Source organism: Cupressus sempervirens, chromosome 3 (genome assembly GCF_028749045.1).
Source record: "Cupressus sempervirens isolate cs-2001-9-10 chromosome 3, ASM2874904v1, whole genome shotgun sequence".
Classification (NCBI taxonomy): domain Eukaryota; kingdom Viridiplantae; phylum Streptophyta; class Pinopsida; order Cupressales; family Cupressaceae; genus Cupressus; species Cupressus sempervirens.
In genome coordinates, this window is record NC_143120.1 from 784,905,817 (window position 1) to 784,920,186 (window position 14,370).

Below are 14,370 nucleotides of genomic sequence, written 5' to 3' on the forward strand. Positions count from 1 at the left end.
TCCCTTTCTTAGCATTATGTATGTTATGTAAAAGACTTGCACTGGACCTGACACAAAACTAGTGATACCAAGGAACAGCCTGTAATGATTGATACAGTAAGGGCAGAAGGTGCATACATGCTTCTGTACTCTAGAGTATGTACAGAATACACATATAGTGAAACTGGATCTATATTTAGTGGCTTAGATGAAGCATACTGGAATATAGACAACTATAGGGAATCGATGAGAACGGAGGGCTCGTGTTGAGAGAATATTTGGTTGATTCAAACTTCATAACTTGTTTCATATCCTATTTGTCTTGCTTGTTCCAGCACTGATTACATTGTTTGCTCCATCAATTTGATCTGCTTAGTTTTGCATGATCGCTTTGTAGAAATCTTAGAGTATCTGGGTTTAGTATTTCTAGTCTGCAGATGTTTGGTAATTGACTTATAAAGGACAGCTTCTTGTCTACTTAGTGAAGCCCTGGATGTCAATGAACACCTTTCTTACTAGTTATGTGGTGGTAATTATAATGCTGATCATCATCCTAGCAGAACATGTTCTTTCTTTTCTAAGATCAAATACTCTTACCATCTGACAACATGGATCAGATATTTATTGTTGGAACAATTGATTACAACATTCGAAGAGCACCTAGTGGGAGTTTACACAAGTGAATAAGGTTTCAATAAAGGTCAAGGCCCTGTATTACCAATTCAAAGCACATTCAAAGGCAAAACTTTATGGGTAGGGACAACATGGAACATAGAGGTTAGAAGTCATAATAGAGTGTTTTTAAAAGAATATAGGGCAAAAATTCCATAATATGTAATGCAATCTTTTCTGGATAAAACTTTGTGAATCTTTTTCTTTAGACATTTTGAATCACTCCCAATGATTCATCATCAGGAAGGATTATTTGAACAATACCATGCAGAATAGCGGTTGCAGGATGTGAGAAAGAATGAATATTTATAAAATAATGAAACCAATCATATTTGACAAAGGTTTAAAAAATTATCAAAATAAAGAACAAGGAAAAACATGAGGTAAAAATAAATAAAGTAAAAATAAAGAAACATGAAAAGAAAATAAAAATAAAATAATAAAGAACCAAGAATATTTAGAAACAAGAAAAACACTATAACAAAGAGATCTCCCTAAAGTAATTAGAAGCTGAAAAAGGAAAAAAAGAACAAAAAAAAGCATCAAATAAAAACACATAAGAAAATACAAGTAGTTAAAAAATGCTTCACTTACAATAAATCAGTCACAAACCTGAAAATTAGGAAAATACAAAAGCACTATAAAATGAAACCAAAAAACGATAAAGAGAAAGAACAAGAAAATTAAAGAGATAAAAAAAGGCAAGAGACTCAAAAAAGAAGAAATAAAACAAAATAACAAACACATAAAGTCAAAAATAATAAGATAGAAAATCAATAAATAAATAAAATCAATCCTAACGATTTTAGCTATTTTTGTTTACATTTCACCTTTACTCTAATATAATAGTTTTTTCCTTGCCTTTTACTTATGAGTTTATTTTCTCTTGTTTATTTGGGCTTTTTTGTCTTTCTGTGCCATTTTCTTGTTTTACCATATTCTTTTCTTTTCTTTTTCTTTCTTTTTATTTTTTAAATTAATTCCAAATTTTTACTTTGGCTTATATTTTATGTTCTTTTCTTTTTATGTTCCATTCCTTTTTTATTATTTTTTATTTTTTATTTTCTTGTTTTTTTGTCAAAAAAGTTTGTTTTTTTTTTTTTTTTTCTATCTTATTATTTTTGTGTCTGTGTTTGTTATTTTTGTTATTAAATATTTTTTCTTTTTGAGTCATTTACCTTTTTAGTGTCTCCTTAATTTTATTGTTTCATTTTTGTTTGGGTTCTTTCTCTCTCATTTTTTTCATTTTATGGTGCCTATGTGTTTCCTAATTTTGAGGTTCATGGTTCATTTATTGTAAGTGAAACGATTTTCAGTTTATTGAATTTTCTTATGTGTTTTTATTTGGATGCTTCTTTATTCTTCTTTTTTGGTTTTTAGGTTTCTAATTCCTTTGGAGAAGTCTCTTGGTTGTAGTGTTCCTAAATTGTCTTGATTCTTTATTTTTATTTTTTTCTTTTCTTTTCATACTTATTTATTTCACTTTACTTCCTCTCTTGTTCTGTATTATTACAATTTTTTATTCTTTCTCAAATATGATTGGCTTCTTTATTTAATGATTTTTTATTGTTTTTCACATCCTATAACCTATTTAAAGCTATTCTGCATGGTATTTTTCACATAATCCTTCCCTGTGACGAATCAGGGTGAGTGATTCGAAAGGTCAAACAAAAAGGATTCACACAATTTTATCCAGAAAAAGATCGCATTACAGTATAGAACAATGTTTCAAGGAGCATTGAGCACTTTGAATCATCAAGGGTGGGCAATGTGAAGCAATGAAGAATAACAAATAAAAGAAGACTCAAAGGTAGTACTTTATGGGCAAGGACAACATGGTAAATCAAGGTTTCGAGGAGGAGCATTGAGCACTTTGACTCATCATGAAAGGGTACAATGAAGTAACGAAAAATAGATATGTTGTAAGGACAAAGCAGTTGGCAGTTTGAAGAAGACACAGACTGTCATAGATGTATTTTCTATTATTGCACTGATATAACGGTGGGGTTTATATAATTTGCAAACTGATAGGTATTGAAGCCATAAGTCCACTTAAGTGAAAACATTTAAAGAAATGTTCGTTTGCGAACTTCAGGATTCTTAAATAGACTCTGTAAAGTAGAATGACAAACTGTCTACAATGGAAAACATTGGATGCACTCAAGGTCAGTGACAATTTTATCATAAAAAGAGTAAAGAGTTGTGTCAAAAGGGATTACTGACATAATATTGTTTGGAAGACAGTTACAATGATTTAATACGATCATGAAAGTGTGCGATGATAGTAAGAGAATGAAGAGAGTATAAAAGATTTATGCCAGATAAAGATCTCAGGTTCAGGCAAATGACTAATAGATGAAATCTTGTGAGAACTGGAAAATAGCCAAAGTTTCAAATAGATAGATCAATCCTGTGAAAGCTTAAGGGTGGATCTATGGTTATAGGATTAGAGTTAAGAGTCTATGACAATATCAAAGTTGGCAATAAGTAATAGCCCCTGTGATGAGTTTGAAAGAAAATTAAAAGCTCAATAACCCTTAGTATTGCAGGGACCCTGACAAGTACGAGGTGTTGAGGATGGAATTTCTTAACAAATGATGTTAAAAGGAGCATGATTTGTAGAAAATAAACCATAGCACATTGAATTACATGTATTGTGATGAATATATGATAATTTTCATGTAAATACAGACAAGAAGCATTGAAACTTGTCAAAGAACAGTGATTAATACCCTAAATTATAAAGTTTCTATGATAGCAAATGCGAAGTCAACAGCCACAAATGCAGACCTCACACTATTGTCAGATGTTAATGATAGTGATAAAAGGACAAAACTCACAATGATGAGGGAATGTGAAACTACAAGTTGCAGGCCAAAACGTCCTGATACAGGACAGTTTTGAGATGTGTGACAGAGAAGTCATCAAAGTTAAACCATTGGATATTGAATAGAAGAAAGAAGTGGAAAATCTTAGTAAGGACTGTCCATGAGCAAAAATGACAAAGGAAAGTCATAAAATGGCAAAAGTATAACAGTCCTCAAAGGACGAAAAGACATATTCTAAAGCAGTCATGGATATGGCAATACAGTGTCAGAGCAAAGACAAGGAGTGGACAGCAAAAAGCATAGAACATGAACGACAGATCTTTTTAAAAAAATTCAGTCCACACAAGAGTGATAGTGGTTTAAGTGAAGCTATATGATGATAGTTCACAAATCATAATATAAGGATTGTGATTATTACCTTTTATGTGGTAAAAGAGAAGGTTCGAAGTTTTTAATTGCTTATGTACAAAACGTGTAGTTAAGAGTCAACTCCAGATAACTAGCAAACAAACAAGCTCAAACCTTGCACCCAGAAAGAACTTCCTAAATCTCCATAACAGAAAGAGGGAAACTTAAATGTACCATTTTCACAGATAAACAATAAGAAGCCTAAAAACAATACATGCCCAATTAGATAGCACACACCCAACATAATTCAAGAAAACAGAGGGACTTGGAACACAACTAATCACAGTGGAGTTTGCAAAGCAAAGAATAGGGTTGATGGTTTAAGAAGACACAGAAGAAAAGATAGAGGATACCACATGCCCTAGTTTCTAACCAATGCAATCCACAAACACCCAATGATCAAAACACAATGTCACTAAACAGGGAAACTTTTTAAAAGAGGATACTATTATTGTACCTAAGTAGCTTGGCCCTTCAACATTCCCAAGTATTATCTTTGCCAGCGGTTGTTGCACGAACATCATCCATTCCCATGAGACAGAATTATCTTGTCACTGGCTGCTGCCAAGGTTGAGGAGTCCCTGTGAATATCAAGAAATGAAAAACTAAAAGAAGATTTCCGGTTAAAGGAAGGGCCAGTTTTATATGCCCTCAAATTATCTGTTCAGAGAATTGGAGGAAATGTTTTTAAACAATAGGTTGCAGTTCTTTCGTATCAATCCACGTTTTGTCTGTTTATGCTTGAATTCAGTCCACGCCAGCATTTTTTTGGGTATTTTATTCTTATGTTTTTTATTTAAAGATAAGTTTAAGGTTAATTTAGATTAATTTAATTGGGTTTTAGATTAATTTAGTTGGAAGTTACATTAAGACAGGTCCTGTCATAGATTGGATTTCTTATTTTTGTACTGATATAACAGTCAGGTTTTGATACTTTGAAAACCAAGAAGTATTGGGGCTATAACTTGACTCATTTGAAGGTATTCAAAGTTTTTTTTTTTTTTGCAAACTTCAAGATTCTTAAACAGTCCACAGTGGCAAACATCGGACACACTCAAGGTCAGTGACATTTTCATCACAAACAGAACAAAGGACTGTGCCAAGAGAGAGGATTTTCATAGTATACGTTGGAAGACAGACGCAATGGTTTGCTATGATCAGGAAAGTGTGTGGTGATAGTAAGAAAATAAAGAGAGTATAAAAGATATATGCAAGTGAAAGATCCCAGTCTCAAGAAAATGACTAAACGACAAAGTCTAAAGAGAAGAGTGGACATACTTGTGAGTAATGGATAATAAGAAAAGTTTCAAATTGTTAATGTTTGGTAGCTTCAGTTTACCAAATAAATTTTGAGTCTAAAACTGAAGTTATATATATATATGTATGTATGTATGTATGTATGTATGTATGTATGTATGTATGTATGTATGCACACTTATGTGTGTAGTTTAATTAAATAATAAATTATATAATTATGTTGTTACCATTAAATAAGAGATTGTTGCAAAGTGGAAAACATATACCGAATATAACAGCAGTGCTAATACATTTGCAAAAGATCCATGAAAATCAACATGGTATCAGAGCCTAGTTTGCAAATGTAAAAATGCAGATCATATAAGAAAGAAATCAGACATGGGAGTAATCATTAGTCAAAATCAAAAGATGTCTGGAATAATGAGCAATGAAATGAATATCAATTGACATTGATATTAAATGAAAAGTCAATGATTGATATATATAATGCGATGAAAAACATTAATCCTTGCAATGATGAATACAAGGAGCGTGGCTGCAACCAAGATCTTCCAGCATGGGATGAGGAAGTCTCGGAAACAACTCCACGTGCTTTCACTAGCTAATGCTATGTAGCATTGAATACTATCGTGAAAGAGACTCCGTCAACATACATATCCATGAATGATGTATTTGTCAATACCACGTATCAGTATTGAGACTTAATTTTATCATATTTTAAACTCACCCCTGTCAATGTGGTTTACCTAGCTCTAAAGAATTCAGATTCGTCAAATGTGGCAATGCAGAGAGGATAGCGGGCAAGTCTACTTAAGGACTGTGTACAAGTCCAACAATAAACCAATACAGTCACAAGTCCCACATCATAAGTGGATATCGGCGGGTTATGGATGCAAGATCCAATGTCATCGACATTTGATTTAATGAATATATTGACACAAGTGACATGTTCAAAGTTGGTATTCTCCTCAAAATTGCAGGGATTTCCATCATATCCTTCTTTATGCCTACCCTTGGCGCATACATGTTAGGAAGCAAGCTACTCGTGACATAGAGAGATTGTTCAAAACCTTTCCTCTTCTATGAAGTGGGATTGCCAAGGGAACATTCGACCAAGGTATAAGAAGATAAATATTATAATATTTAAGGCATCAAGCACCATATACCTAGAAAAGGGGCAAGGTACCATTTTGCAACACTATTGTTAAAAGGACCCCCTTCGACCTAATGACACATCCTTGAGGTAAGGGGAAAAGGTACGATGTTTTGTCTTAGTAAATGAAATAATTATGAAATATATATAGATATATTGATTATATGTAATATAATTATTTTAAAAGTTGGATTATCAAGTCATATGCAATCCTAATACAAGAGTTATTGATTAAGTAGAAGAGTATTAAGAGGTAATTACTTTGATAAAGTATATGAAATTATTTTTTATTTCTTAGTAAATAGAGTATTATGTTATTTTTTGAAGAATTGCAATATTATATATTTCATTATATAAATGCAAGCATATACAAGATGGTGAAATCAATAATATAATGATGTTGTTGTGTTTATTAAAATATTTGATATTTTATAAGGATTATTATAATTCCTTATAATGGAAAGATTGATCCAAGTATAACTTGATGCCATCATGAATGTCATAATACAACCCAAGATAAGTTACATATGTCTAAATAGTAGTAGGCATTTTTTTCTTCTGACTTGACACATATGAAGGCACTTTATTATTTATTTGATGCATATGAGATAAGTAGTTATTATTATTGAGTATTACATTTGTCTACTCATTATTTGTATTTCTATACATAAGAGCAATGTGCCTTCATCTTTTCCTTCGAGAATATTATTTCAGGAAAAAGAGGGAGATTAAGACTCAGAGAGAGGTTGATATTTCAAGCAACCTTTAAAGGGAGTGAGTAGATAGATGATATGATTCAGTCAACCTTTGGTAATCTCGATCATATTGATTAAGAGGGAGTAAATCATGTTGTGATGGATTCTCCAGTGATCAATAAATTCTAGCAATCAAGAGGACAATGACTCATGAATATGCCTCATGACTATGTGATTTTAATCGGCCTACCCCTGTGTACATCATGAGGAAGTGACGACTTCCAAATGATCACCACTTGTATTATGAGATCTAACAGATTGATCAAATGGTGAATGTCTTGCATCTCAACATTATGGGAGACCATTACTCTAAGTATTCGGTGAATATCATTGATATTCTAGGAGGCCAATACTCGTGATGTCATATGTGATATCTGTAGAGTGGAAATATGACTCAAGTTCACAGAGATATGCCAATCACACAGAGTAACGCAATTGAGATACACAAAGTAAAACATAGAATGTATCTTTAATACCACAATACGAATAGGCGAGGAAATGGTTTCTTTATTAATACCAAAAACATCATGAGTACATTGACAATATTCCAAGTACTTATAGAAGGGTCGGTTGTTTGGGAAAACTAATTGACGCATTCCTTCACCTCTTATCTACCCAGCCCAACTAAGCTTTAACAAGTACTAAACACAATACTTACTTTATTCCAACTACAATATCACACCTTATTTGAGTACTTGGTGAATATCGGATGTCAATATTCTGGGAGGCCAATACTATTGATATCAGATGTGATATTAGATGTGATATTAAAACCTTTTTGAGTGCTTGGTGAATATCGGATGTCGATATTCTGGGAGGCCAATACTCTTGATAACTTTGATTTCAAGAAGAGGGATGGGAAGACATCCCTGTACTCAGAGCTCCCCGTAGCCATTGCAGGTCACGTTCAACTATCTTTTGTTTCGTCTGAACTCCTTGCAGTACCCTTAAGGCATACCTCATCTTTGCTTCTGTTGTGGCGATCTTGCTTTCCAATTCAACTTTCTCTATCTTTCGGGCTTCCTCCAGGGAAACTTTTTTCGCTTCCCATTGATATTGAAGATTTTGCCTTTCCAACCCCCATGCCTTAGCCAAACTTTTGTTCTGCTGAAGTTCCAAGAAAGTCTCCCGAAAGGCAACTTCCATAGTTGCAAGGGCCTCCATGAGAGGCGGTGATTGTTCTTGTCCACTAGAAATGATAAAACAGCTTGTCCATGAAGCGGCCATGTCCTCCTCTGAATATCCACCCTATGCTAATAGTCCCCAATCTGTATGGCAACGAGTCCCCATGTCGGAATTTGCTGCTTGTCGCCTGCTTCTTCAACTCTCTCCTGATTTGGTTTGGAAATCTCTCCTGTAGCAGTTCTTTCGGAATCACCAGTCATGTTATTGTGGTTATGGTAAATCTACGAAGATTCTAATATTCCAGTTGGAAGTGGCCCGTCCACGGTTGGTAAGAAAGTAACTTCTCGTAGAGTCCCCTACAGGTGACTTAGGCAGATTTCTGCCTCCCGGGAGTTGGAGGAAGATGAATCTGTATCGCCGGCCTCCTCTTCTGAACTCTCCTCGTCCTCCTCATCCTCTTCAAGTGTCTCAGACATAACTACCTATTTTGGTTTCTTTTTCTTTGGTTCACCACCACTATGAGATCCCACACTCATGGTGTCCATATGGAGCCAGTATGTCATAGCAGACTTGTAGGGTTCCACCCTATTAGCTAGTATCAATGTCCCTCGATGCTCGCTACTCACCTAAGTCCGTACTACTTCTAAGAATAAGGCCACAGCATAATGGGGCATGTAAAAGGCCTTGTGTTTCAACTCCATGAATTCCCGAAGTTTGTCAAAAAGAAATTGAGCCCAGTTATGTATTTGTCCTTTATACAGTCCATCCACTACAGGCAACATCCAAAGGGCAATGTCTGAAGTGCAGCTGCTGGCAATGAGCTCACTTTTCACCAAATCTACAATACATTGCCATTCATCATTTACAATGAAAAATTTCTTGAGACCCCTACTGTTCTTCAAAATTTCTTCCCATTCCAAACTTGTAAGATCTTTTCGGCACATTAGTTTCAACCACTTCTTGTCTTCCATTGTCTTAAGGGTTTTTTTCCAGTTCCTGCCCTCTATTGGGAATTTTGAAAACCCTACTTATTTCTTCTGTTGAATAAGAAACTATCACCTACTGCTGGAAGTATTGCACTATAGATTTATGACATGATCTCTCATACCCTACGATTAAATTTTGTAGTATAGGTTCAAACTCCTTTAATTCAAAAATTGGCATGAAAATTATTTTATCTACCTCTGTTGTGCAAAACGCCTTCTTCAGAGGATGATCCGCTTCTGCTTTCTCCCACTAGGCCCTACACTCGCTTCCCATTACACTTTCAAATATGATATTCTCAGCTGAGTTTTTTTGTGCCATTTTCCCTTTGCTTTTTGTCGTCTACCTTATCTCCTTTGCTTTCAGTGGTGCAAGTTTCTTACTTTTGGAGTCAATAATGTTCCCTCTGCTCGGGTTTCCTATGCTTAATTTCACCATTGTGTGTCGATGCGTCAATTCCAAAATTTTCTTAATTGTTTGTATATGCCACCTATACCAACCGTTCTTATGATGTGATTGCTTGTAAAAGACTTCCATGTATGGCAATGTAGTACGGACTAGGCATGTATATGGACTACCACCGTACGGCCCTGAGCTACTTCCTGTATTGGAAATGGTAAGTACGGCTATTTTTCTCTTAAATGCCTCCTATCGTACGGACGATTTCTGCAATTTCTCCTGTTGTACGGACACTTTCTCGCGTACGGATAACCTCTCCCATATGGAATTCCATACTAATGCTTCTCCTTGTACGGACATTTCTTCTTTTGCCTGTCATACGGATGCCTTTCGTACGAATGTCTCTATCTTTTGTACAGATACCCCCTTCGCTCGTACTTCTCTATTCTTCCATACGGTTATCACCTTCATAACCTTCTCTATCAATGAATGTCCTCGTACGGCCACACTTTCCTCTTTTTGTGTAAGTTGTACAAATGTCCATACGGTCGTTCCCTCCTCTTCTAGTGCAAGATGTACGGTTGTTGCTTCCTCTACTGCTACATTAAGTACGGTGATAGTTTGTGGATCAATCTCTTTATATGGACTAGGTTTAAAATTTTCTCCTTCGTCACTTTTTGCTTTTCTTACCTATTCCTTTCCTCCTTCCGTAGTTATAAAATAGTTGGTTGCCCGTTTATACCTTTCTTCATATGCTTTTAACTTAGACCAATACTTGGCATAACCGCTGAATAATTGGCAAGTTTCTACTAATCGCTGATTTTTTGGGACTGGTGAGTTTTTCCCAAATTTAATCACAACTCGGCTAGAGAAAAAATCGTGGACTTTTTGCAAAAAATTGGCGAGTTTTTAAGAAAAAACCCTTTTTTTTTAATAAAAAACAAAAGGCAAAAAGCCTATATATATTATGTAAAATAGAGAGTTACAGTATGCTAGTAGAGCTAGGAAGAGGAAGATGTGATTGTAATGATGTTTTTACTTCTAGTTTGACACAAACTATTTACTATTATGCTTCCCACCATCAGCATTCCGCATGAGAATGCGATTTTGTACCCACTATGCATTTATATATATCTAAACTCCTATTTGTTTCAATTGTGTTCTCTATAATGAACTCATTAGATGCATCTTCTCATTGAAATTTGCAAAAAAATGTATTTTGAATTAAATTTTAGCAATTTTTTTAGGTTCTCGAGTTTTTTTTTTAAAATAGCTGAGTTTTTCCCAATTAAACTTTTGGAGGGCTTGGCGAGTTTTTGACTTTGGCGAGTTTTCCAACTATGCTTAGACCCATTTACTAGGTCTCTGATAGGTTTATTATCTAGAGTAGATAACTTCTTAGTTGTCGATTCGTGACACGAATCCGATTCGGGCACGTGAATCGGATCCGTGGATTCGGAATTTTTTTTTTTCCCAATTATGATTCATGGAGGATTCATGCATATATATATATATATACTGAAAAAAAGAGAAATATACATAATTCTAAAACTAAATCATTTCATAGTATGAATCTATGAATCTAGTATACGTGATCAATGACATTGATAATTAATCTATTTTCACGATTATAAAGAAAATCAACACATTCACATTGAATTACTGAAAGTGAAAGTTTGTAACATTAAAAATATAGATCATTAAACTTAAAGTTTGTAACATGATTTACTCATAAAAGAGTCAAGAGTCAACACTAAAGTTTTTTATTTAATCATCAAATGGATTTTCAAGAAAATCCGCATCAGAGGGGTACTGATGAGCTGCAAGTGCTACATCTGTATCAATAGAGGAACCCAAACAACTAGTAGTAGAGGGGATTGTTAACTCATAATCCTCCTCTTCACCATCCACATCAATCAAAGTGGATCTAGCAAGATCCCAGATGGTCATATCTATCAGGAGTCTCGGGTGCTACATCCCAAAGCTTTTCGGGCCCCTTCTTGTACTTAGAATCCTTCCGTGACAACAAGCGCAAATTGTTGTGAATGAACACAAGGTCTACTGATTTTTTTGGAGCCAACCGGTTGCGTTTGACTGAGCGGATAAAGGAGTAAGTACTCCAATTCCGCTCAGCTGCAGAAGAGCTGGCAACCTAAAGAGAAATTAAAAATTATCAATACAACAATCAAGATAAATAAATTAAATAATAAATTCAAGGAATTGAGAATGTTAACCTTAAGCTTAATTTTACAAACTTACTTGGGATAGGACCTTTATGGCAAGAGGTTGGAGGTACGTGAAGGCTTGCCCATGAAGGTACCACCATTTGATGGCACCCATCCTGCTTTGGTCTGCTATGGCAATAGGGTGGAAATCCTCACCTGAGTTGAAAGCAGCAAATTCACTCCTCACAATTGCCCCAATCTCTGGATCTTGGAATATCTTAGCTAGTGCCCTCTTATACCCATCTGCAACCTCTGCATCTCTAAATGGTGGCACTCTACCTGGAAGGCAAAGTACATCTGCACTATAGTACCTGGGGATAACAAAAGACAATTGAACACCATCAAATATCAATAGCACAAACATTGGATAAAATAAGCACAAACATTTGATAAGAACTATAGTACCTCGGGGATAGAGCATATGCAAGGAGGTGCAAAGGTGTGGTCATCGTGTTCCATCGATGATGAACAATTTTTTCCACCTTGTAAAGGGTGTCCTCGGAATCATTCTCCCTCCTCTGTATGACCTAAGATATGAAATATGAATAATAATTATAATTAGTGAATATGTCAATCTAAACTTTAGAATCTAGATATCTCTCAAATAAAAAATTATTGTAAAAGAGCGTAAAACTTACCATTTTAATTTTTTCCAACATACTATCCATGGAATCATAAATATCCCCAAAACATGGCTCATCGCTATCTGCAAAGCGAAGCATTGCCATTATTGGATTGGTGATTTCCAACACATAACTCACAAGACCCCACCAATCCTCATCTAGTATCATTCTTCTCACATTCAAGGCCCTTGCTGTATTGGAATTCTTCCAAATGCCCCATTGGGGGCTAATGACTATATGCTTCAATGCTTCTTTTACCTTCACAAGTCGTCTCAAGACGATTGTGTGAGAGGCAAAGCAAGTTTCAGCAACCTAAGAACATGTTAAACTCAAGTTAGTAAAACATTTAAAAATTAAAACATGTTAATGTAAACAACAACAAAAATTAATAATTGTGGAATCCAATAATATTCAATTATATATTAAATATAAAAATTTACCTTCAATAACTCCAAGTCTGAGAAACTCCTAAAAATTGCTTGTAACATGTGGTGATTTGTCACAAACATTTGAATCTCTTCAGCTTCTTCATATATCCTTTTCACCCAATCTATTTCGGTGCGTATTGCTTTCATCACTAAATTGAGAGAGTGGACGGTGCATGGTGTCCAAAAGATATGATCATATCTAGACTCTACAATTATCCCTACAGCCCTGCAAACTTTTGCATTGTTCATGACCACTTGGACAACATTATCAGGACCCACTGACTCTATGGCATCAATGAGAATGCGTGAAATAAATTCTGCATCTTTCACTTGCCCTTCACAATCAACTGCTTTCAAGAACATTGCCCCCTTAGAGCATACAGCAATAACATTGATCAATGGATGGTTTCTACAATCTTTCCACACATCCGAAATAATGGACACACCCGATTGAACCCAAAAATCTCTTATTGGTTGAAGTTGAGCCTCTACATTTTTCCTCTCATCATGTAATATGGTAGTGCGCAACTTCTCATAACCAGGCGGTTTGTAACCATGGGGTGCATCATTTATTGCTTCCACCATCTCCCTAAAATAAGGTGATCTAGCAAAATTAAATGAAACACCATTTTCAATTAAACAACGTCCAATTTTCTGATCAGCAATGTCTCTCTTTTCATTTTGGAATGCCCTATCTAGTGGGCCTCTCTTGCAGGTGAGTGGAGATGGGTGTTCATCTTCATCATTTGTAGTTGGCATAGGCAAAAAAGGATGTGTTCTTGTGTTTGTTTGATCGGACGATGGTGTTGGTATATTTGTTTTTTTGGAAGCACCACGTTTTGCTTTTGCAACTACTCTATTAGCATCATCTTGCTCTTTTGCTAACGCTGCTATTTGTGCAGCTGGTAATCCCTTCTTATCACTACCCTAACACATGTGAATTCCTTCACCCGCAGGGCCCAAAAAATGTAGTTTCACTCGGGAATAGGAGCTTCTATGTTGTATGTTGCAAAAATTACATTTCCATATGTATGCCCCACCCCCAGGACATTGTGCGACTCATGTTGTGTGTCTCCATAAAGGAGACCCCTTATCAATTTTGAAGCTTGGCGATGCAGCCCCACCCCCACCCACTGAGCCTTGACTACTCATTGTTCTATTCTTGCAATCTAGAAAAAAAAGTGAAAGAAAACCATGCTTCACAATTACACAAAAACTTGAAAATTTAGAAAACTAAAAATAAATCAATAATCTATGAAAGAACTCAAGAATATGGTTGAAATACATACCTTAAACACTTCTTGCAAGGTATTTGAAGCTCCACAACCGATCTCCTTCGAATCCAAGCACTTTACTTCAAACTAGCAAGTATGACAGAGCAAAATAAGAAGTAAATGAACTTGCATTGTGATTTAGAGGGTCGTTTTTAGGGTTTAGGGCCTTTATGAAAAAAAAATTTTAAAATGAAGTTGGGCCCACTTTTTTGCTTCTTTATTTGGGCCTTGCCACGGATTCGCGCTGATCCGCGTGTGGA

General features: G+C 35.2%; 1 protein-coding gene across 4 annotated transcripts in view; it reads right to left on the reverse strand.

Moving 5' to 3' along the window:
• LOC149569141 (uncharacterized) overlaps window positions 1-14,370 on the reverse strand; it is a 180,585-nt gene that overhangs the window by 150,024 nt on the left and 16,191 nt on the right. For 2 of the 4 annotated variants that reach the window (XM_089821915.1, XM_089821913.1), the window contains exons 4-7: window positions 12,424-12,720; window positions 12,191-12,312; window positions 11,820-12,096; window positions 11,230-11,712 (exon numbers count right to left, since the gene is read on the reverse strand). The exons of the other annotated variants lie outside the window; for them this stretch is intronic. In XM_089821915.1, coding sequence (XP_089678041.1) covers window positions 11,488-11,712; window positions 11,820-12,096; window positions 12,191-12,312; window positions 12,424-12,720 — 921 coding nt within the window. In that variant the 3' untranslated portion in view covers window positions 11,230-11,487. Of the gene's footprint in view, window positions 1-11,229; window positions 11,713-11,819; window positions 12,097-12,190; window positions 12,313-12,423; window positions 12,721-14,370 lie in introns of those variants that run through there. 4 annotated transcript variants of the gene reach the window in all.